At 32.7% G+C, this 26,456-nt stretch overlaps 1 protein-coding gene across 1 annotated transcript in view; it reads right to left on the bottom strand.

Annotated features, from left to right (window-relative positions):
• Window positions 1-15,187: 15,187 nt before the first annotated feature.
• The window catches only part of Acvr1c (activin A receptor type 1C), a 70,912-nt gene continuing 59,643 nt past the window's right edge, over window positions 15,188-26,456 (bottom strand). The window contains exons 5-9 of the mRNA XM_026401459.2: window positions 24,127-24,294; window positions 23,011-23,167; window positions 20,719-20,843; window positions 18,679-18,809; window positions 15,188-15,313 (exon numbers count right to left, since the gene is read on the bottom strand). Coding sequence (XP_026257244.1) covers window positions 15,188-15,313; window positions 18,679-18,809; window positions 20,719-20,843; window positions 23,011-23,167; window positions 24,127-24,294 — 707 coding nt within the window. The remainder of the gene's footprint in view (window positions 15,314-18,678; window positions 18,810-20,718; window positions 20,844-23,010; window positions 23,168-24,126; window positions 24,295-26,456) is intronic.

Here is a 26,456-nt window from a genome sequence, read left to right on the forward strand (position 1 = left end):
TAAGCAGAAGAACGGGATTTGGCTCAGAAAACTGGTTTCAGTAGCCAGGCCTACTACAACATGCTACTGGCCAAGGAAAATACTGCCAACTTCTGAAAAGATGTCCTTTTTTCTGGTGAATTATTGGTCAAAGTATATATAAAACAGAATCTAGACATTCAAAAATAGTCCTTTTTAGGAGTTTTTCACATTTTGTTTATCCATTCCTACATTACTCATCTTTTTTTTTTTCCTAAGTAGAAAGGAGGAGAATGAGCTTTTACTCACATCCACGCTCGCATCCTATTTTTGTCCACCAAAGTTTTCCAGGTAGAATAGTGTGTCCAGTTTTAAATTTCATCCCTGCATTATTTAGCAATCGAGGGCAAACATCTTATTTTTGAAATTCAAAACATAACATGTCACTTTTCTCCATACTAGTCAGGTTTCTGTGCTCACAGCTACCATGATTACCAAGATTGCTAGTTATTTAATGTCTAGGCACCAATTCTCTCAGCCTGTAAATGAAAAGCTTTTGTTAATTTCACTGTTCTATCACTTATCCATAAAGTGCCCTCAAGATTCTCAAAGCTTATAAGCAAAATATGGCATCCCTATTATAATTTTTGAGGGACTAAGACTTTCAATTCTTTGCTGATTAAATTTAGATTCTGATGTAAAAATGAGCAATTGTATTTGCAGATATTAACACAGTAGAAAAACTAAGAAATGGAAGAGTTTCCAATATCATCAACTTTTCCAATACCATCCTAAAAGCATGTAAAACTTTGGGATAAATTAGACAAAATAAGTGCAATAGAAGTAGAAAGAAAAATCCTCAAAATGTCGCTGAAAGAAATTAAAGAAAACATAAACAAATGAAGAAATATATTCCTGAATTGAAGGCCTGATATTTTTCAAGGAAGACATTTTCTCCAAACTGATCTATGACATCAATGCAAACTCAATCAAAATTGAGGATTTTTTGGTAGAAAATTAAAACCTGGTTCTAAAATGTGCCTAAAAATTAGACAGAATAGCATACAACAACCTCAAAACAGAACAATAAAGTTAGAAGGCTTACACAGTTTCATTTAAAGATTTAATATAAAGTGTGAATAATCCAGATAATATGCTATTGATATACATATGGGCATACTGATGAAAGAAACAGAACCACAAATACATGACAAATCAAACTTTTCCAGAGGTTATAATATATTTAAATGTTAAAAAAATATCCTTCAAAACAAATATAGAACAATCAGAAATCCTTACAGCTGTGACCCTTACCTTACACAATACACAAAAATTAACTCAAAATGGACTAGAGATTAAAAACTTAAAGTTAAACCTATAAAACCTCTAGAAAAAACACACAAGATAGGATTTTTCATTTTCTTGGAGTAGACAAAGATTTTTAGATAGAAGCCAAAAGCAAATCACACATTTTTAAAAAAATCAGTAAATTGATCATCATCAATTACATTGATTTTAAAACTTCTGCTCTTTTGGGGAGATTAGCTAATTTAGCATTATCTTTTATAACTCCATCCATTTACCTGCAAATGACATGATTTTAATCTCTTTTTTTTTCTGAGTAAAATTCCATTGTGTATATATGCCACATTTTTTTTATCCATTCATTCACTGAAGGGCATCTAGGTTGGTTCCACAGTTTAGCTATTATAAATTGTGCTGCTATAAACATTGATATGGCTGTGTCCCTATAATATGCTTTTCTCTGATATAAGGAGGCTGACTCATAGTGGGGTAGGGAGGGGAAGCATGGGAGGAATAGATGAATTCTAGATAGGGCAGAGGGATGGGGGGGAAAAGAAGGGGCAGGGAATTAGCAAGGATGGTGGAATGTGATAGACATCATTATCCAAAGTACATGTATGAAGACACGAATTGGTGTCAACAAACTTTATATACAAGCAGAGATATGAAAAATTGTGCTGTATGCATGTAATAAGAATTGTAATGCATTCCACTGTCGTTAATTTATCTATTTATTTATTTAAAGAGAGAGAGAGAAAGAGGGAGAGAGAATTTTTTAATATTTATTTTTTAGTTTTCAGCGTACACAACATCTTTGTTTGTATGTGATGCATCGAGGATCAAACCCGGTCTGCACGCATGCCAGGCGAACGCACTACCACTTGAGCCACATCCCCAGCCCCTCTGTCATTTATTTTTTTAAAAAATCAATTTAAAAAAAATCTTCTGCTCTTTGAGAAATACTATTAACTTAAAAACATATCACCAACTGGAAGAAAACATTTGCAAAGCAGACACTTGACAAAAAGAGTACATCCTGAGTAATTATACTCATATTAAATTGATTTTTGCCCATTAATCTTCAGGTGGCATTTTAATAGGTTTGTTAGGATTTTTGTATGTACACAATAATTTTAAATGATCATTTATTTCTTCCTTTCTAATCTGCATTTATTTTGTTTCCTTCTCTTACCTTATTTTATGAATTAGCTTGCCAATACAGTGTTGAAGAGAACTTTCAAGAATGAACATTGTTAACATATCCCTGGTCTTAAAGGAAAATCATTCAGTCCTTAACAATGAAGTATCATAGTAGCAGGCTTTTCATAGAATTGCTGTGATTTACAGAACACAATGTGAGGATTCAAACACACATGCATATCTATTTATTTTTTCTATTCACTCTCATTTATACTTAAAAGAGATAACCACACTGTGTGTCCTCATTTTGACAGCACAAGCTTTGCATCTCCCAAATAAGTACCCTTCCTCTGGCTCTCTTATATGATTAGGATGGGTACCTAGCTTAAGAATGTGTACGGGGAGAAATATCCAGAAGCATATGATACTTTAACTAAGTCTGACCAGAAAAATAGAAGTCAATCATGTGAGTTAGATAGAAATAGGAAGTTCCAGAAAGACAGAAAAATAATCACATGAAATTTCAGAATCCTAGATAAACATGCAATATTTATATCACTCTCAGTAGTTGTGGTTGATAGACCAATTGAAGAAAGAAATAAGACATGAGCCTATAGAAGACAAAAGAAGGGAATTGGGTTATATGAAATTCTAATTTCATCCTAAAGTAAACAGAAAGCTTGTAAATAAGATTTCTTAAAATAACAGTATGTGAGGATACTTATAATTTAGATCATCCTGCTCACTATTTAGTATACTCACTAATTATAGGAGCAGACATGGAGAAACTATATAAGAAAAACCCATGGCATATGCCAAAGAAATGAATGGAAGGTCATAAACTAAAACAATAGTAGTAGCCTACAGAGTAGTGACATAAAGACGGAGAGGAGTGACAGAGTTTGGAAAGAGGAACAATAACATGGTTGTTAGGTGGAAGAACAGGGACCACAGACAGTTTTCTCATGAAAGAAAATGAGTTCATTTTTGACAAAATATTCTAATGTACTTCACAATATATAATGTCAATATTTGCAGAATTTATATAAGAATATAAATATAGTTAATACAATTTGAAATAACAATGAGTCATAAAAGTACAATTTGTACTAACAATGATACCACTACATTATCACTGGAAAAGTTAAAATGAAAAGATCTGGAGCAACTATTACTCTCACAAGCTGGTAGAAAAAGACTCTGTAAAATGGTATAGAAACCTTGGCCATAGTTTCTATTTACACCAGTAGGGATTTACCCAATTACATTCCTAGATATTTATCCAAGGGAAATGAAAATTTATATTCTTTAAAATCTTATACATGCATGTTCATAACAGATTTATTCATAATAACTCCAAACTGGGAGCAATCCAGTCATTCAACAAGTGAATGAATAAACAAAGTGTGGTGTGTTCGTGGAATAGAATTGTACCCAGCAATATAAAAGAACAAGCTGCTGACATATCTAACAACATGGTTGAATCTTAAAAACAGCATGCTAAGCCAAAGAAGTCTGGCACAAAGAAGCACACTTTGACATTTGTGTCTCAAGTGACAGTGTCACATCTGAGTGGATGCATCAGGAAGCAGCTGGACCTTAAGGCCTGGATCTTGGAAGAGAAGTCTAGAACAAACATGTAGGCTTGGAAGTCACCAAGATTGTCAAAGACAAGAATAGATGAGATCTCCAGAAAGGAGTGTTTAGGATGAAGAGCAACAAAGTCAGAATCCTGGATAAATGTTAGCATTTTAGGGACACAGAAAAAGGAAAATATATGAACACACACACACAAAAAAAAAAAAAAAAAAAAAGGAAAGGCAGAAAAAAGAATCATAAGAATTAAATGAAGAAAGAAATAACTCTAGGAGATGACATTTTGTAATAAAGGAGAGACCAGGAAGAAAAGGATGAGTATTCTTTGCCCTGGGCTTCTGTATCAGTGAGCATAGAGAAGACAGATTTAGAGGATGAGTGAGCATAGAAGTTCTACTACTGCAGTGGGTAGAGAAATGAATGGGCAGAAATGGTGGGGACAGAGAATGCACCCAGCTCCCACAACAGCTTGCTTCAGAAAGGAAAGAACACAGGGGATACATTTCTGAATGTCATCTTCCCACCTGATTATAATTTTTACTATTTAATAAATGCCTCATGCTGATGGATTCTCAGTTGGATGTTTGTGATATCACCCATGTATTTCTGGTAAAGGAAAGCAGACATAGAGAAAAGTACATTTTATGAACTAGTTCACGTATTTTATAAAAACAAAGATCCAGATTGTGGTACAGAATTAAAAAATGTGTTTTGCAAAGCTTTGCTTTTACTCTATGCAGAAACCTCAGCTATATTCCCCCCTGTTCCAGTTCACTTATATCTTATATGATTGTGTCACCTTGTGTTTCTCCATTTAAAAATAAAAGGCAAACTCAGCAATTCTTTTTTCTTAAACTGCTTCAGTAACCAGCAGTTGCCACATTAAAAGCTTTAGCTGAAAGACTATAAAAATAGTCTAATGCCCCTTAGCAGGTAACTACTTTTGAGCCAATTCTTTCAGGGATGTAGCAAGGTCAAATCAAATGACCAGGGAAGGACAGGATATAAGAGGGGCGGGGTGGGGGGATGGGGGGAGGCAGTTGACTTTCCAAGGGCGAAAGTACATTGTGCTTGGAATGTTTTGTGTAAATGTTAAACAGCACCCACATTTAACCACCTGCTTCTTGTTTAGAAGGGTTCGAATGAACAATTTCAAGCACAATTGAGTAACACTCAAAAGAAAATCAAGTGTAATTTCCTAAGTTGCTGAAGCAAGTGTTCTTCTATGAAATCGCCATTAGTATTCCTAAACCTGATTTGATTATATTTGAAATTTAATGCACACAGTTCAGTGGCACCTGGAAATTTCTTCATGCAGAGATGGAATTATGAGGTAGACCTTTTTCAATGATTATTTTTCTGTATGTATGAGTGTTTGAAGCTTTTAAAAAATGCCATGGGTCATATTTGTAGTAACACTAAATTATTAAAGATGAAATCTTCATTTCTTTTTTCTCTTTCTTATTATAATATTTTTCTTTGCTTTGACAACACATTAAATTAATTCAAGGTGAAAAATCACATAAATCACATCATATCATTGTAGAGCTCATCTTGGAGTTCTTCACCTATGTAGTGTCTCTAAACACTTACTAGTTAAGGGAGAAAAGTATTGTGGAATCTGAAGGTTAGCTTGATAAATCTCTTAAGAAGGTAATTCTTTTACTGCCTTTATTAAATATCAATTTCACATAATTATTGCTACTTAAAAGTTTCAGCATGTTCCTCAATGACCAGATGAATTTTAAATGCTGTGATCTAATCCTTTCCCAAACCCTTCATTTCAATTCTCAGGTTCCTCATTGCCTTGAACACTCCTACCTTTGTTTTGGATATTTTTCCTACTGAGGAACTCTCACTTGTTTTGTACTTAGACAAATCTTCCCCATCCTTATAAGCTTCACCTTGTCAATTTTCTTGACTTTTTCAACTAAATTGATACTTAATTTCCATGTTTTTATGAACCTTTCCAATTAAAAAAAATTGTAGTTGTAGATGGACAGAATAACTTTATTTTATTTGTTTATTTTTATGTGGTGCTGAGGATCAAACCCAGTGCCTTATGCATGCTAGACAAGCGCTCTGCTGCTAAACTACAGCCCCAGCCCAAACCTTTCCTATTTTTACCCACATGAGACTTTAATAATATGACAGCTCTCGTGTTACTACCTTCCAAGGTTAGATAGCTGTTCATGTACATGCCTTGTCTTCCTAAATAGATTGTTATTCTCAAATGCAGAAGCTTACTAGTTTTTTTCACATCTCTTGCAATGACTATCATGTTACTATGTACTAACCAGCAATGTTTGATAAAAAAAATTGTTGACTAATATTTGAAGGGAAAAGAATATGATTCTATTTTTATTATAGAAGTGATTATAATTAAAATTTGGTTAGGTGTAGAATTTTAAAAAATCTCGTGTGGGGCTGGGGATGTGGCTCAAGCGGTAGCGCGCTCGCCTGGCATGCGTGCGGCCCGGGTTCGATCCTCAGCACCACATACCAACAAAGATGTTGTGTCCGCCGAGAATTAAAAAATAAATATTAAAAAAAAAATTCTCTCTCTCTCTCTCTCTCTCTCTCTCTCTCTCTCTCTGTGTGTGTGTCTCTCTTTAAAAAAAAATCTCTGTAAAGGGAAATATTTCTAAAATCGATTTTAAAGAAACTACTGAAGTCAAAGTTTTTAATAACTCTCCTGAACCACAACATATGTTTATTTCATATAAGAGTCGTGGATCATTTCTTGAAAATCTCACTTCCAGAATGTCCCACAATAAGCTTACATTTAGTGACTCCCCCAAGTCTTCAATAATTTATTCTAAATGAAAAAAATAACTATCCAATTTTAAGTTCACACTTTAAGTAAACTATTTCATCAGTGTGAGGACTCCCCAAATTTTGTACACATTAATGTTTAAAAATCAAAGACGCTGAAATTTCAAATGACAAATGAAGAAAGTAAAGCTAGTGGTAATACTGCTGAAACTAATGTATTTGTTTTATTGCATGCTTGTTTCACACTTGATACTGATATAAAATGAATAATATGCCTTTCTCTACAACCCTAAGAAGCAGCTGATTAACAAAGCCAGCTGAGACAACACAGTGTTTGCCTCTCTTATAGTAAGTCCCAGAAAACATGAATTTTGTAGGGCTAGAGATGTAAGCCAAATACCTCTTGTTCTTATAATGTCATTTTGGAACACCTACCATGAATTAGTCTAACAGATTACTGACTGGGTTTTTATAGACACCTTAAGGTTTATTACAGACATTTCAGAACAGTAACTTCCATAAAAGTATGTCTCATTGTGCAAAATAGTATATTACTCAATGTTTTAAAACTATTTTCAAATGAAATGACCTCTAATTCCAATGCTGAAATCATAAAGGAAAATTTAGCCATTATGATACTATATGCTCTCAGATCTAGAATATAAAATGAAGTCAATTAATATTAAGTGCAATGAAGAAAACTAAAACAGACAGTATATTAAATGAATAAAGGTGCCTCCTTAGAAAGGGTGGTATTCTGCCAGAATATTTTACAGTGTACACTGTAAAAATATCTGGAGGAATAACATTCCAGGCAGAGAAAATGGTCAAGACAAAGTCCCTGGGACAGGCAAGTGCTCAGCCAAGTTCAAGAAACAGAAAGAAACTAGAGTCTGGAGAAGAGCTGGGGATAAAAGTGGTAGATACCAGAAGTGAAAGCTGAGAAGTAGTTGGGTATCTTGAAAAGACCTGTGAAATGGGTGAGTCTGTGTAATTTTAAGTGTGATGGAAGTTATTTTCAGCTTAGGAGTGAGTCAATCCACTAATATTCCAATATATGTTGAAAAAGTGCAAAAATGCCAAGAAAAAATTTTAAGCCTATTGTCTTAAGTGTCATGTAGAGAAATGGCTGTTAAATTTAAGTGTCTCTTCCAGCTCTGAAATTCTAGAATTCTATAACTCCCTAGGTAGGAAGGAAGGAAACCAAATTCCAGTACTGCTGGAGCCAGCATTTAAGTTTCCAACAATCGCTCCATACTCTGCACAAAAAATATAAAATGAAATTTTAAAATAATAGAACCATAAGGAAACCAAAATATGGCACATTTTCTTTTATTTAAAATAGAGCTCTATGTGCTTCACAGAAACAAGTGCAAGGAGTGCTTAATTTATTATTTTTGCCACTTTTCAAAACAATACATTTTCAGAAATGCATACATAAAAATATAACATTTAGGCAGATAAGTATTTACATCAAGAGGCAGCTGAAAGTTATGCAATAATATTAAAAAGCTTTAAAATAAATACTTTTATGACTTGCTGTTGGTAAAGTTAAACATTTTGGTATGAAGCCTATCACTGAATTCTTACTAAATTCTAAAATACTATGATTTCTAAACAAAATAAGTAATATTACTGTAAAACTGCATATTTCACAGACTAGAAATTAATTAAACATGTGAATCCCATTAATTTCTCTTTGAAATTTGGACTTCTCTTTACCTTCAATAATTTAATTGCAATTATGTACTAAAATCCCCATCTGTACATTTTTTGATACAATTTGTAGTACAGTTCTCATTTTGAAACCCAATTTATTTTTCATACTCCTTATATACATCCATTTGGGCCTCTTTTTCAAAAGGCAGTATCTGTTTTACATACTTAAGAATATCAGCTAGCTTACAAAAAGTCTTTACAACAGTGATTCTTTTCACAGTAGTTCAAGAGTTCAAGGCATGTTTTGCAATGTCAAAATGCAATGGTTTTGACATTTGTAATATGTTCTTAGGTATAAGAAGAGTCACGCTACCAAAAGAAAAGTATAATTAGTATTAGTACTTTGAAAGTCAATCCAAAATTCCCTTTTTGAGATCTGAATCTCATTTTCTGTTTTTAGGGCATTTTAAAACGTGAAATACAGACCAATTTGGAATTATCCTATCCAGTCTAGGATCACAAGAGTACATGAGTTTGACACCAGTCATTGTGTAAATGAACTAAAATATAATATTTTAGCTCAGAGATCCTTATTTTATATAAAGAATGGCGTTGGATCTTTAAAATTGCTTAGATACATTACTTATACTATGGAAAAATGGAAATATTGGTTAATGTTATTCTATGCTTGATTTTTTTAGTCAGAACTTAGACATGCAATTCTGTCTTTATAGGCAAATTCATTGAATAGATTCATGTATGAAAGGAAAACTCAATAGAGATATCAAAACATGATCTATGCACTTGGCTATAGAAAATTAAATAAACAGGAAAAACATACAATGAAGAGCCAATGAATTAACCTTGTAAGTTCTCTGTTCAGTTTACAGATGTCAAGAAACATTTTGAATTTTTAAGTCCTCATGTCTAAAAATGTATAAGCAGGTCCATTTTCTGAAGATATGTTAGTACATTAAGATGCTTTTCTGAAAATCATTACATTTTCTGTGGGTTGAAAAGTCTAATTTTAGTTCCCACTTGCCTCTCAGCTGGAAGTATTTGTGTGGATCCCAACATGCACAATGGGATGTGGAGACAAGAGGGCAGAGGCTAACTTCATCCTGCACTCAGATTCTTTGTGGCCTAATTATTAACAATCAAATGCATATAGCCCAGGGAAAAACTCTTGCCGTTAAAACTTTCAGATCTGTGGAGTAACCTTGTAGTCTGATATGGACAAATGATGAGAAAATATGGTCATATCTGACAATATTAAATTAGGAAGAGATAGAAATCACATTCTCTCAAATGTTGTATTTGCCTACAACTGAAATAGATGTTCTGGCAGTTCTTAGTAGGTGCATTTTTAAAAGGGTACCAATACCTATTTTAAATATAATATTATCTTCTAAACTATACAGCATAATGGCTTAGTTTTAAAAGATGGCAAAAGCAAAACAAAGCAATGCTATTAAACACAACAGAAATAAATTCAGCGGTCACATTATGGGACATATATTTCGTGTTCTCTTTTCAAGTCACTGCCTCCACTGGAATTTAGCATTAAAGCAAATGTAGGGGTCCTTTGTATGTTAGCTTAAAGGCTGGACTATAACTAGGGAATCTTTTTTAAAATGTAAAGGAAAGTCATCTCTGTCATTAACAAAATCCTCTTTATAGTGCCAAGAGAATAATAACTGGTAAAGTTATGAGGTGAATCCTCTCATACACAGGTGGGAAAATTAAAATCTTGTTAAGTTCAGCAGGTCACTGTGGACGGGCTGGAACACAACTAAAAAAGGACTGGAATTATGAAGTGATTTAGGGTAGATGAAATCCAGCAGATTTTTTTTAATCCACTGTGTCCATTTTTTATTTTAATTTTAATTATTTATTTTTTTAAAAAACTGTGTCCTTTTTTTAAAGGACAAATATGAAACTAATAAAAAAACAGGAAGAAAAAAGAGAAGTCAGATAATTTGCCAATACACATAGACGCAAATCATTTGATCTATCAAATCATCTTTCACCTCATTGCAATGCATAAAGAGAGAGAGAAATCCTGACATAAAGTGAGGCAGGGGATAGGACACCTCTCTGATCACCACTTGCACTAAGAACATCTATATTGTTGCCATTCTTAAATTGTGTTCATTAATTTTATCAGCCCAGTAATTGCCTACCTGGCCTGGCAACAATTTTACAGCTCTTACTTTGCCTATTTTGGTTTTTGTCACTAATCTCACCCTGAACAAATTATTTTAATAGAAATACAAAGGGAAATGGAATTTTTAAGAATCCTCATTAAATGGCACATTATGATAGTGCACATTCAAGGTAGGTTTAGATATATGTTAATTCATTTTTTAATTAGTAGAAGTTGGGTAGGGCACAGTGTCACCACTGGAGTTCTGCAATAACTAGTAGTCATTTAATCTCTGATCCTTAGTCCCCTCAACTATAAAATATTGGGATCAAATTATGAAATCTCTTAGATTCTTTTTCAATTCCAAATTCACTGAAACAATCTAGACCACTTATATAAATATAATATAAATATCTGAAACAATTTAGACCACTAAGGGATTCCTTTTCGTGAAAAGGCTAAAATTCGAGAATGATTGTTAAATAGTAGTTATGCTTTAAATATAGGAACTATTGATAATTTTGGAATACAGTGAGGGAATATTTAAAATGAAGTGAGGAAAAACATTTTAAAAGCTAGCTGGAAAAAAGAAAATCAAATATTTGCATTAAATTTTTTTTGAAAAATTGCCCATTATAGACATTCTGCTTATTATTAAAATTTTGACTAAAGTTTTCATTCTAGCTGGATTATTTTTTTCCTGTTCAGAAGAGGCCCTCAAGAAGAAAAAAATGAAGCTCTCAATCAAAGGGATTACTGTGTTCACTGAAATAGTGAATAAAATCCAAGAAGGTATTAACATACGGAGCCAGAACAAAGTATTGTCAAACGTGCAAGTGTCCTGTTTCACAAAAGATTCTTAGAACATCTCCAAAACACACAATGACACCATTTTAAGATACTAAGATGAAACATTCCTAAGTAGCTTATGAGGTTCTATTTGTGAGTTTATTTAAAGGAAAAAAATATTGAAGACACCAATGGTCAAATTTTATTTGTTTGCTACCATTATTTAATTTCTTGATGGGAAATAAAATGCCTGCATTTTAAACACATTGAATAATGAAATCTATTTTCACATTTGCTTTAGATAATCAATCAAAAAGCTATTCTCTGACAAACAACTAAGTTGTTCACTTGAACTTTGTGTGATGGTGAACATTAGCTCCCTGCTTTCCATTGCCTGGCTGTTAAGTTCCCTGGTATTTTTGCATCAACTCCAAGATAGCCCTGAGCTTGTTCTGTTCCAGTAAGTCACATGACAGCAAAATGCCAGGAGAGTAGAAGCAGCTTTGTTTTCTTTGACTAATAATTCTACAATAGTAGAAGTATTACAAATAATAAATTGTTGTGGAACTTCTAGTGAATCTGTTGTAGATTTTCATTTTAAAATAAAAGCTGATTTTGAATTCTTCAGACACTGCAACCAGGTTACTATTTTCATACAATCATGGAAATTTAAAATGCAAAGTTAATTGAAAGTATAAAGATGAAAAGCAAGTGCTATGCCTAAAATAGTGCACGACAGTCATGTTTCACTTAACTCTCAAGTCAGAACATAAATTAAGAATTCTAGATATGACATGCCAAATATTTTAGACACAGAAGAATGCATACAACAGAATCTGCACCAATTACAAACTTAAACGCATAACTTACAAGGCAGCAAGTCCATGCTTAAATATTGACAACAAATAATGTTTCTCTTATTTTCAGGAAGTGATGCTGCATAGAAGTCACATCACCTCTTTGTACAGTACTGAAAATTCATAATAGCATTTCCCTAAGGTTTGTATTATATCCCAAAGTCAAAATATCTGAAAGGAGCAAAAGAACAGTGATACTCTGAGCCTAACATAAGAAGAATATTTTTTTTGCTCAGAATAAAATTTAAAAAAAACAAATATTACACAGTGGGACTCCATTAAAAACATATATACAAAATTTAACAGCATTAAATATATACAGTAAATCTGCCTTCTGCTCTAAATTTTACCCTATTTTTCATAAGTGAACATTTTCTACATAAAATCATGTTGAAAATGAAGGAAAATTTTACAACTTTTAATGTTTTCTTTATCATTTTATTGCTTGGCCTCTTTCTTTTAAAAAATGCATTTTGTAATTGAACTATGATTCTGTTAGGAGTTATAGCTGACCAATACAAGAACAAACAAAATATGTCAAAATGTACCAACATACAGATTAATCCAGAGTGAAAGATGAATCAATAAAATGTGGGATTATATTTAGATACCCTCAAATAAATATTAAAACATAATGACAAAGAAAATACAGATATTAAGATATCCTCTCTTGAAAAATTCAGTAAAATTCAGTTTACCCAACACATGTGACTAAAATAGGAAACATTATCCTTGTTTATTTGAGACTAGAGTACAATCATAGTAAATAATTTCATTCTCCTATATACCAAAACATTCTATGAGAAATAAGGTAACAAGCACAAGCAAGATTACCCCTTCACATAAGCTCTTTTTAAAATCCCTTCACATAGGCACTTTTAAAAACTGATGATATATTTAGACTGTAATATCCAAATAAAGATACTTTCTAAATGTGTAGCAAATTGAAAGCGATTTTCAGACCTATTCTAGAAACCCACTGTCATACAGAACTCAAGACATCCCACTTTATATTTTATCTGTCAATTTACTTTCTTCCCCCACACACTCACATCCCTTTTCCCATTCCCAAATTAGACTTTAAAATCCCTGAGGGCAGGACCTATCTATCTTTTTATTCCCTCTTGCACCCAATATTGTGGCAAGCGAGATATGGGGTGCTCCATGATTATTTAATAAATGGATGAATGCATGAATGAGAATGAAAATATATCAAACCCCATAGCTGTCAGTTTTTTGTCTTTCTTATCTCAACTGAGTCAAATGAAGATGGATTTAGGAACCTATTTCCATAGTGAACTAAATTGTGTTCTATGGGAAAATATAGCTGTATGTCCTTCAGAACACTGTTACCCAGTTGTGCTCTGTACAACATCTACGAAATAGTAAAAGGTTTCCCCTGCTCTTAATAAAATGGTTCCATTGTGGTCAAATAAAATGACAAATCCAGTTTCTAAGAAAAATTCAGGGAACATGTCTTTACTGATAGACTCTTCAAAGTACATGATATGCTAATGTTCAGTATCACTCTCTTAAGAAGCTATCAAAGAACACTTTTGTTCTTGGATCATCTTAGCAGAAGAATGTTCTAAGAAACAGAGCTTAGGAAGCAATGTTTTGGAACAAAAAATATACCACATTACATCTCCTTTACCAAAGCAGATGTATAGATTTTAAGGAACTATGTAGCATCCTATTAAATACTTATTGTTCTGTCTCCACAGAAAGAAAAACGAAGGCAACGCTCTGATGAGCATTCTTCTGCACCCACCTGTCCATTTTGACAAGGTAGGTAAATATACATTTACTTCTGCTAACATTTTCTGTAGGGTTTAATTGTTATACTTTTTGAAAATTTTTTCTAAATTTCTTTCAATATGTTTCCTTAATTACTCTTCTTTTTCTGTCCTTTTCTTACTAAATAAGTATGTATAAAAATAATAAGAACCATTGAATTGTATCTTAACTCATCTTTAGACAATGGATACTTGTTTAGTTATCTTTGAAGTGTCTGGAAAATACTTATAATCATTAACAAGCAGGGTAACTATAATTTTTCTGAGGAAAAAGTTAATAAACATGGGTCTGAGATTTCCTGCAGGTCCATTATAATTCTGAAAAATGACACACTTTCTCTATGACTAAACTCAAATATCACAATGAATAATGTTTTTGCATAGGGAGAAAAGCACTACAGAAATTCAAGGAAATGTAGGATGCACCCTACCTTTCCTGTGTTAACTGTCACAAGATTTGGACCTATTGCCTCAGTGTCAGGCTTTGGAACATTTCTCAGTGTTTCAATATGTCAACCTATTTGCCTAGGGGCTGCTGTAGTAGTGAATTATGAATAGTAGGAAGGAGGGGAATAAGGAGGAGAGACCATGTGAATGGGACTCTGACCTCACTTACATATTCCACCAGAAGATCTGTATTTGCAAGTTTTATATATTAAAAATAAGAGCATTATTTATTTTTAGAAAGCATTCTAATAATTTAAAAAGGGAAAACTATAGATTGCATGATCTAAAGTTCTGTTGCACTATAACATGCTCAAGTTCACATTTTTAATAAGTTTTCATTGCAGAAAAAAAATGTGACTTTACATTTTTTTCTAGTCATTCACATGCTCTTGATTCAAGTAAAACAAAATCTTAATGATATTTATTACTGTTATATAGCTTATTTTACACTTTTATAATATCTTTCTCATTAAATAAAAGATAAGTTGATGTGTTGCTTTTCAAAATAAAATTAAAGACAACATGGAGAGTGGATAAAGTCAACTCTTGCTCATGCTTAACTTTAGAGTTATCCTTTCCTGCTGCCTTTGGGCATTTAAATACTGTACTGCATCATCTTTGAGGTAGAACCAAAAATGGAAAAAAAAAATTCACATACAAAGGAAAACTGGGAAAGAAAGAAAGCTATGAGAGATTTCCTTTTGACACAATTATCATCTTTAGGCTTTGCAGTCTTCTTTGACACAAAGTTGAGAAATAGTCTTCTTAATTCGAAGGGCAGTTAGGCGGGCTGCCCCATTGGCATACCAACACTCCCGCATTATTCTTCCCATGACTCGGAGTGCCTGCAAGAGATTAAAAAAAAAAAATGTCAAAGACTTCAGCTACTTACCAAAACAGTGCAAAAGAAGCAAAATCACAAACCCAGGAATTAATGCTAAGCTTACAACAATACAAGAAGGAGATCAGAGCCAAACTTCTTCAAAATATTATCAAAACACAAATATTAACCTGGTAGAAATGAACTTAATTTGAACTTTCAATTGAAATTAACTTAATTGATTTATGGGAATGTGGCAGAATCTTCTAAGAGGAACCTAAAAGACTGCAAGGGACATGAAAAGGGTTGGAATTTCCTTTTATTTCTTTCTTTTATTTTAAATATTGGACACAATATCTTTATTTTATTTACATATTTATTTTTAATGTGGTGCTGAGAATCAAATCCAGTGCCTCACACATGCTAGGTGAGCACTCCACCACTAAGCCACAACCCCAGCCCTGGAAATTTCTTTTCTTGATCCAAGTGTTAAGTATGTATGAAAAATTGCATCAGGCTGTATGCTAAAATTTGTGCTTTTTACCATATGAAAAATATACCATATTAAAAATAATAATTCAAACACAAATTTAAAAATATTTGAAAATCAGTATAAATCCAGTCAAAGAAAGAAGACAAGCACTCAGAGGGTAAAACAATGAGAAGGCTTGAAACCAGAGCAAGAGGGATCACTGATGCAGGTGGCTGCTTTGGTGGTGTCGGCCCATCTCAGGCTGTACTACTTTATGTGAAAGACAAGAAACCCAGCCTGAAGCATGCAGAAAGTGTCAAAATGCTTACAAATCCTAAATGTAATGATGCATTTGTCCCAGAAAGGAAGCTTATAAATGAAATTGCTTACGTCTTGGCTTTGATGAAGAAAAAAAAATCAAGCCCATACTTCTAAACATTGTAGTAAACCTGAGCTCATAACAAACTCCACAAAAATAGGAGAAAACAAGGTACCATAAATAAGAGTGAATTGGAGCAATACCAGCAGCATTGGATCCATAAAAATATCAGATGTTAGAATTAAATGATATCAAGTATACAAAATATGCTTTGAAAAGCAAGAAAATTCAAAACATGAGTAAAATGAACATTTTTCAAGTACCAAAAAAAGTCTCAATCTGAAAAATATAACAATCAAAATAAATAACTCAATGAATGAATTAGATGGCAGAATAGAAGAACTTCAGAATTCTGAAGACAGAATTACTGAGCTGGAAGACAGTTCTGAGAGATACAGCATAAAAATACATATATAAAAAATCAGAGAACATTTTTAAAAAGTTTAATATGCTTTCAATTATTTTTTTCAAATAAATGAGTAATAGAGACAATAAGAAAAGAAAAAAAAACTATTTTAAGAGATAATACCTTAAGATGATCTATTAAATTCTTCCAGACTGAGGAATGTTACAAATCTTTCAAATTAGAAAGGACAAAAATTCCAAGCAAGATTAACCAAGCTACATCATAAAGAATTTAAAGAACACTGAAGAGGCAGTGAAGTTCTTTAAATAATTATCAGAAAAAAAAATTAAGTCAAATGACACATGATTTTGGTATTTGCTGACCTCTCAACAACAATAATGGAAGCCAAATGACAGTGGAATAATAACTTGAAGGTACTTAGAGAAAATTAGTATTAATCTCAATTTGTATGACTAGATAAACTATTTCAAGACTGAGGACAAAATATACATTTTGGTCAACCCAAACTAAATATTCTTAAAACAAGTAGGCTTACAATGAACAAACAAACAAACAAACTTTTAAAGGATGCATATCAGGAAATAAGAAAATTACTTTAGAAAGAAGTTCTGAGAGGCTAGAAGGAAATGTTGAAGAAAAAAATAGTAATAAATAAACCATGGTTAAAAAAATTAATATTTGAGACACAGGATTAACATAAAATTTGTATGTAGAACTGATATTCAAATTTGATCACATATAAAATAACTATGTTGAATCCATTTCAATAATACATGATTGGCACTTGCCCAACATGCACAAGACCCTGAGTTCAATCCTTAGTACTGCAGCAAAACAATACAAAACAAACAAAAACCATGACATCAACAATAAAAAACACCATTACAAAAGACTAAAGCAGAAGTGCCATATCATTACCTCACAGACAGGGAACAAACAGTGAAACCAATGTCAGCTTTTATTAAACCTTATTTTTAACAAAAAGCAATATCGTAGATATCATAGTCAAGGGTGAAAAACAAAAGGTTTTAAGAAGCAAACAAGAATACCCACTGTCTTAACTTTCAAGTGATAGTATACTAGAGATCCCAAAAATTGCAATAAAAAAGAAAAAACAGAAAAACTGGTCTTAGAATTCCCATTATTTGGAGCTTTGACAATCTATATGGACACCTCAAAAGAACAACTAGTTTTACACTCCTCCAAAAACTTTTCCTCACTATGCAGCATCATTTGTTAAAAACTAAATATGAATTACATGTACAATAATTAATAGTAAATGAATAAAAAAATTCTGTTCATTTCATAGAATGAAATGTTACACAGCAATGAAAATGATCAGATTTTATATATATATATATATATATATATATATATATATAAATTTATGTAATTAAATGCTATATGTCATACATAAAATACTATGCAATAATTATATTGCTTTTTTATTTCCATAAAATGTCATTATACAATTCAAAAATAATACATTATTTATCCTAATCATGTATGAATACACACACACACACACACACACAATACTGAAATTTTTTGAAAAGAATACTTACTGTAAGTTTTAATCATGTTTTATCAATATATAAAACAAATAACATGACTTTTAGGATATATGTGTATACATAAATATATACGTGACAAATTGTAAAGAAAACCAATGACAAAGAAATAATTACAATAGCAACGCCTCAGCAAGGCAAAAACATCTTCAAAATATTGGAAATGTTTGAGTCTTCAAACTCAGTATTCACTAGTTTTGATTTAATCATGAAATTTCCAACAATACAGATTTGTAGTCTTTATTATGTAAGAAATTATTAATATTAGACAATTGTTTAATTAATTTCAATTATATTACAAAGAACTCAAAAAATGTTTATCAAATAAGTAAGTAGGGGATCTGGGGTTGTGGCTCAGTGGTAGAGCGCTTGCCTAGCACATGTAAGGCACTAGGTTCAATCCTCAGTTAATCTCACACAAGAAAAACAATATGGTCTCTAAAAATTCTCTAATACTTACTGGAAAAGAAATATACTAGAAAGATGATTCTTGAGAACATAGCTGGGATTTGATATCCAGCACTACAACACACACACACACACACACACACACACACACACACAATAAATAAATAAAAAACAACAGCAATAATAGCCTTACTTCACAGCTTTGCCACTGGTTTGGGATACTTGGCCGGAACTTCTGGTCACAAACAACCTTCCTCATTTCCTCTATCGAGGGATCTGAAGGCACCATGTCATAATAAGGCAACTGATACTCCTCAACAATTCCTACAAGAAATTTGTATAATAAATTTCCCTTATAAATAATCAATAAAAGTATTTATTTAACATTAATATCATTTAGGTCATATAGGCATAAGTGACACCCTCAGAAGCTGAAAAGTCAGGTTTATTAAAATAATATAGAATAATGTAGCATGATTAAACCAAGGATTAAGTTTAAAGCACTCAGTTGAATAGCTTTGTGAAGTTATAGAATTTTATATTATGAAAACATAAAAATTTATGTAATTAAATGCTATATGTCATACATAAGATATTATGTAATAATTATATTGGTTTTTTTATTTCCATAAAATGTCATTATGCAATTCAAAAATAACACATTATTTATCCTAATCATGAAATTTTATAACACATCTTATTGCTCTGTGAATAAAGTATATTTTTCTATCAAATGATTTTTTTTTCAAAGAAAGTTTTCTTTCTTTAAAAATTTTTAGACAATCTTTTAAAGGTGAGCCCCTCACATTTATATTTTAAACTACTATACCTAAGAATGTTCTGGAGAAGCAACCAGAAGAAGTTGAATATGGATATGTCCACATGAAGAATGATGTTTACAAGTCTCAAATACAAAGACAAAGGTGACCTTAATTATCAGAATATCACCCTCATAAAGTCTTAAATTAATTATAGCTCTATTATTTAAAATATTTAAATGACAAAACCATAAAATCAAATCTCAAAAATATGAAAATTTTATAAAAATAATGAGTATCCAAGATATCTTGATATGTACCAAGCATTGTCTTAACCACTTTATATATTTTAATGTATCCCTCGAAACTACTAACTAAAAAGCATACTGTATCACTGCTAGTCTACAGAAGAAGAAACTGTGGCAAGGTATTATGGGTTTATTCAAGAACACACACGGATAGCAAGCAGCAGATGTGGAATTTTTTAATTCAAATTCGGTTTTTATGTTCTGCACCACTGTAATTCTACTCTTTCTATAAATAGTTTCATACTCCTGAATATTTTACTATCTCATCTATGAATAAAAAAGTGTGTTTTCTCATTTAAATATAATTTTAACCTTAGAAGATTTTCATAAATCTCATTTTAAAAATGAGATTGATATAATACAAAATGACATCAATACAACATGCAAAAAAATGAATGTAGTTTAATAATTACAGTTTTTATTGAAGTTTTACTATAACTAGGTTACATACAAGAAGCTTGCACATGAATCAGTTCATTAAGTCCTCAAAGCCCAAGGGTCACTTTCATTCTTCTCATTTTATAGATGAGGAAAGTGAGACTAACAAACTTGCTGGTCTGACATTCAGGGAGTTGCTAAACCAAGGCTTCATGCTATATCTATCTCACATGAAAGTGAAAACTCTAAACCATTGCTATAAGCATTTAATTTTTCTCCACTGATAAAATAATTCCATCAGACTGCACTTGTAGGGCTTCATACACACAATTTCTTCCTCTCATTATTAATTTATAAACTCTTGGGAACAATAGAGGCAGGAAGTTTGTTTTACCTCCCACCTTTATCTTCACCTTGCTACATTCTTTGTATCAGAGGAAACAGAGAACAAGAAAAGTCTAATGTCAAGTCATTTAACCTCCTTGAGACATAAAGTAAAGATAGCAACTCACTACACACAAAACTATGTAACTTTCAACTGTCTCGCACAGAGCATCATTATAGAAATCATTATAGAAATCAGAGTTATCAGAACTTTTTACATCGTAAGAAGTACTTACAATGTAAAGTATTATATTCAATGTGCTTCATTTTTCTTACTGGAAAGGAATCACCAGATGTTATTCTCTTAATTATTTAGAAATGACTCAATATAGTGCTTAGGAAGTCACACCTTAATTTCAGAGTATTGAGGATTGGCAAACATAAAGAATATTATCAATATCTTACCTCCAACTGAACACCTTCGGGCTATTTCCCAGTAAACTAGACCAACTGAGTAGATGTCAGCTCTTTTGAAGGACTCGAAGACACTCACATTCATTGTGTCATCAAGCATTTCTGGAGCCATATACCTTAAAAAACATACACATTTCAAATTTTGTGTATGACTTTGTAGCAGTCCAATAAAACACAGTTTTAATAAACCCTGATACAAAATATAAATTAAGATAGCTTACATCAATGTTAAAGGTAGATCTGAGGCATTATATAGGATAAATGTAAATAATACAGTTATTAGCTTAGCCAACAATTAAAAAACACTTTGAATAGAACTGGAGGTCATTTAATTTGGTCTTTTTTTTTAACATTTATTTTTTAGTTCTCGGCGGACACAACATCTTTGTTGGTATGTGGTGCTGAGGATCGAACCCGGGCCGCACGCATGCCAGGCGAGCGCATTACCGCTTGAGCCACATCCCCAGCCCCATTTAATTTGGTCTTATTGCAACTGTGCCAGGTATCTAGTACCTGGAAAATACAAGTTTCAGGGAAATACTGTGAGCAAGAGAGAGAGGGCTCAGTCTCCACCAATGGCTTGCTGCCTCGGGCAGCTCTTAGAGGGCGGAGAGTGTTTTACCATCACTCTGAGCCCAAGCCTTCCATTCAGAGCCAAGAAGCATGCCACAGACACCTCTCTGAATGAACAATTTCACTATATTGTGCCCAGAAAACTGTAGCCTTCTATAAACAGGACTGAATGGAAGCAATCACTAGTCCATGGGACCTAAGTCTGGTTGTCTTAGGGACATTTTGGAGATTTCCTAGAACATTGAAGTCAGGATACAACACCTCCTAGCTCTTTTAAAAGTGCAGTGAAGTTTGTTAACATTCTCTAGACTTGCATTAAGAAGAAGAAGGAGAAGGAGAAGGAGAAGGAGGAGGAGGAGGAGGAGGAGGAGGAGGAGGAGGAGGAGGAGGAGGAGGAGGAGGAGGAGGAGAAGAAGAAGAAGAAGAAGAAGAAGAAGAAGAAGAAGAAGAAGAAGAAGAAGAAGAAGAAGAAGAAGAAGAAGAAGAAATAGTAGTAGAGGAGGAGGAGAAAAGAAAAGAAAGAAATTCCCATAATAAGCCAAATTGCAAAGGAAATTAAAAAAAAAAAAGTTAGATTCCCCTGAAGAAATCCACCATCCAAGCTTCCCCTTAGGTCCCTATTGTGAGGGCAGTCTAATGAGAAAGTTAAGGCTTTCTTTTTATGGGGAAAAGAAAAGAGGTCCCTTAGGGCTGCTCTGAATAAAGTGCACTGAAGTGTTCCTGCAACCTTATTAAAGCATCCCAGGAAACCAAGGGAAGGACTCACAGGTGCCACCCTGAAATCTTAGATATGGCTAAGAGGCCAGTTATACCAGTTTAGGAATTCTCAACTCTGAAGGGCCTTGAACAACTCCAGGAAGATATCTTGATTGTTGCTGTTTTCAAGTTCAAGAACCCTGAAATTATGGCAAAGTAGCATAAGGCCTGAAACTCATAAAGGAAATGGAAGTAGTCTGGCCACATAGCCACCTGCTGGCCGTAGCAAGAAAACGACAGGAAATCCCATTACTCTTGAGCCTGTCCTAATCCATAGGAGATATTTCACACATTTACAAAAATGTTTGTTGTTAATTTCAGGGACTCTCTCCCTTAAAAGTGGGAAGTTTTTCCAAGCTTATTATCTTAACACACATCACTTTGGAAGAATTAAGGGTAAGTACCCTATAGGCAATACATAAATTGTTACATGGTATCTTTAAATATTAAGGGAATAAAATAGCACATAAAATTATGCACTATATAGAGTTCCTACCTATGTTTCAATATATTGATTTTCTATCTGCTTTTTAGAACCTGAACAGGTAGAACTAGCCTTGAATTTTGGTTTATTTATGAAGGATAAAGCTTTGGAGGGACCATGCACGTTGTTAAGGGGCACTGTTTTCTTATCTGTAGGAAAACGCATCCTTGGAAAGTGAAACATGAAAAATAATATATCTGTATGTCTTTCACCATTTCTCTTCACTGGCTGACTGCACCCAAATGGCTATTGTCGATATAGCCAAAAAAGCCAACTTGTGTTTTCTCTGACTTCTCAATGACTCAGCTTACTTTCTTGGACCTAATGTTTCCCCAGCAGTTTTTGTGCCTTCTATACATGTATTTTAAGCTTTCAGGGTTTTTGTAGGCTTTCAGGTTTGGTTTTTTTGTTTGTTTTGTTTGTTTTTTTGATCAATCATAAGTCTTAGTATGCTTTGGAAATCATCTTACCTCTTGGTTCCCACTTTTGGATTCTGGGGTATGTCTAAAGTGTTCAGTAATGAATCATGCTTCACAGCCAACCCTAAGTCTGCTATGGCACAAGTCTCACTTTTTTTCACTAAGATATTCTTTGATTTTATATCTCGATGCGCAATAGCAGGTTTACCTAGGAAGCATAAGAAAAGCATATTCATTTTTTTCTTTACTAAAAACTGAGTCCCTCCAAGAAGAATTATTTTGAAGACTTAACTCAAATATTGCCTCCTCAGATAGGTCTTCCTTGACCACCCATTCTGCACTCCAAGTTCTTCTTCATCAGAGCAGCCCATTTTGCTTTCTTCCTAGATCTTAGCACCTGAATTATCCTGTCTGTTTATGTGTATGCTTAGCGTCTGTCTCTCTCAGACAGTTCTCACCTGAACTGTGAGCTGAATGAGGGCAGTGGCTTTGTCCTGTTCATCACCAGGCTTCATTACTTAGAACACTAAGTGACATTGTAGGCACTAATATTTTTTTGAAAAAATTGGGAAAGAATTACTATTACTGTGTGAACATAAGAACATGGAAAATATTTTCTTAAAAAACAAATTTAAGCTTTATTCTATACCAACTGTTCCCAAAGGTAACCCAAAGATCCCTGGAGGTACTTGAGACTCTTTTCTAACTACATATCTTGTGTGATGCTACCTTCTTTTTACTCTGACAAAATAACACATGAGGACAGGCTTTAACAAAGAACAGCTATAAAAATCTAGACATTGAGGAGATTTGCAAATATGTAAAACCATTATTTTCACTAGCTTTTTGCATTAGAAAAAATGATGTAACATTTAAAAACTGTTATTTATGTCAACATTTGATTAATAATTGCTACTTTGAGCAAATAAATGTTTAAATTTCTCATTTTTAATTTTTATTATGATAATATTAATACATATAACTTAAATACAAAAAAATCGGGGGTTTTCAATAATTTAAGAGCATGAAGAGATGATGAGTCCAAATTTGAGAACATTGCCTGTTTAGATGAATGACTTTCTAAACTAAATACTAAAATACAACATACAACTTAGCTGTCTATCCTCATATTCAAGGAGAAAAAAAAATTTGAAAGGAAATACGTACCTTGTGTACCAACAATCTCCATATGAAGGTGGGCCAGACCACTAGCTATTGAAAGGGCCAGCTTGATCATTCCAGCCACTGTTACTATGTTTCTATTCAAATAGTCATATAAGGAGCCCTGTTCATGATACTCAGATACAAGCCAAAGTTGAGTCCACGTTCCATTATCTAACAAGAAGACATAATTTGTTGCTGTAAATATATATGAAGAAAGAAGACAAAAGCCTCTACCAAATGTCAGTATTTAAAATTGTTAACAAAGCAAAGCTAATTCCTTTCAGTAGGGCTGCTCGTAGTCCAAGTTACTAAAGTTTCTCAATAAATTACTGAAGATGCTGATATCAGACCCACCATAGAAACAGGAAGTTGTGACACAGTGAATCTAACAAATGAACAACTTCTTTCTTATTCCCTCTGAACAAAACCTGCAGGCAACAATAGCCACATCACAGCAGAGACCATTGAGAGGAACATTTAGGCTCTGTGTTGTGTTTATAAATTACTCAAAGCTTTTAAGAAATATTGTAGCAATAAAGACCAGAATTACAACAAATTTACACAAAGTATTACTGCTATCATAAAAGCTCTAACATTTTAAGACTGTCCATGTTATTTACCTTTCAAAATATGAAGTTGATGGCTTTCCCCAAAAGCCTATGTAAATGCAATTTCAAGGCATTTTAAAATAATTGACTTCATTTAAGCAAAAGCTAGTACTGGTTATTTTAAAAAGACTTATAGCATATGAGAAACTAACCTAACGTTTCCTTAAGTATTAGAGTTCCTTGAATTAGCTTTACTTTTTAAATAGTATCTGTAATAACCTAGGCAATCCTGACCAGTTCTGACACTCAGGAATCTATAATGAACACTTGCTAAGAACCTCTCTTGCTTGGTGCTTTACATACAGAAGCTGCTTTTTTTCCCAAAATATTTCATTTTCAAGCCAAGATAGTAATAAATTTCCTAAGAACACAAAAATTCAATGTTACATGATAAAGCTCACTAATGAACTGGCCACATACAAAATCACCCTTACTCACACTCTCCTTCTTACCTCAATGACTTTGCCAGACACTTGACTAAAAAGTGAATGAAACTGTAAAATGTAGCAAAGCTAAAGGAATTTATAAAGATTAAAGTGATATTAGAGACCATCTGGTATTGGGTACAAAGTGATTAACAAGAAAGGTATGACAGACCAGATAAACGAGAAAATAAGGATGATCTCTCTTGTGCATATTGTTTCATAATCCAGTAAACATCATGATTAAAATTCAAAATGAACCATATAACTACAGTCACTACTGAACAGATATCACTCTAATTCATCTAACCAACAGTTCAACTCAAGTGAGGGAAAAGTGTTCTTAATAGATGAACAAGAAATGTTTCATTTTCAAAAACCTGGATATAATTTCAAAGTATATGTAGTTAAGAATTTGAAAAGAACTTTTTTTTAATCTCATCTTGGCTTTTCTGTCTCTCCCTAGCAAATCAGAAATGACAAATCATCTGCAAACGAATTTTAGCCAAAATACACAATAAATGCTAAGCCTCTCTTTTGATATGTAATTAAAAGACTACTTTCATGATCAGGTTTATATTAGGTCAAAATAATCATAGGTTTTCAATGTTCACAGGCAGTGGTGGATGCCTGACATCCAGAGATAATTTGTTTTAACCCCTTTGTTATGTGATTATAACTGTGAGTCAAAATCCTTCATGAGTACTACTCATTAGAGTTATAACTTAAACATGAACTGAATCAAGTTTTGCTCAGTTTTGTTTCCCATTTTCCCTTGTTGAATAGTTAAATGAGTCAGAGCTTTGCTGAAAGAAGAAAGACAGACTAGGTAATCCATAAACTTTATACCCTGCCACTGATTAATCATACATATATGCAATATTTTAAAGTACTGTTTTTAAATATTAAAAAACTGATGCTATATTTTGTTCGGGTGAATTCAAAAAATAAAAACTGTCATTTGTAAATGTTAGACTTCAAGATATAAATCATGGCAACAGAATAAAATAGACATTATTATTGCTGTATGTATATAGGTTACTGCATGACCAATGTGATTCTGCAACTTGTACAATCAGAAAAATGAGAAATTATATCCCATTTGATTCAAATGTATGAATTGTCAAGATCATTGTACTGTCATGAATAACTAATAAAAATACAAAAAAAGATATAAATGATGTTCAAGATAATACTACCAGATTTCACTAAACTTGTCTTACTTGCCACCATTCTAACACAAACCTACAGGTACTGTTCACTGAAAACTTGAGTCCTGAAGACAAAGTCTGTTATACAGAAG

This window comes from Urocitellus parryii, chromosome 1 (assembly GCF_045843805.1).
Source record: "Urocitellus parryii isolate mUroPar1 chromosome 1, mUroPar1.hap1, whole genome shotgun sequence".
NCBI classification, from domain to species: Eukaryota; Metazoa; Chordata; class Mammalia; order Rodentia; family Sciuridae; genus Urocitellus; species Urocitellus parryii.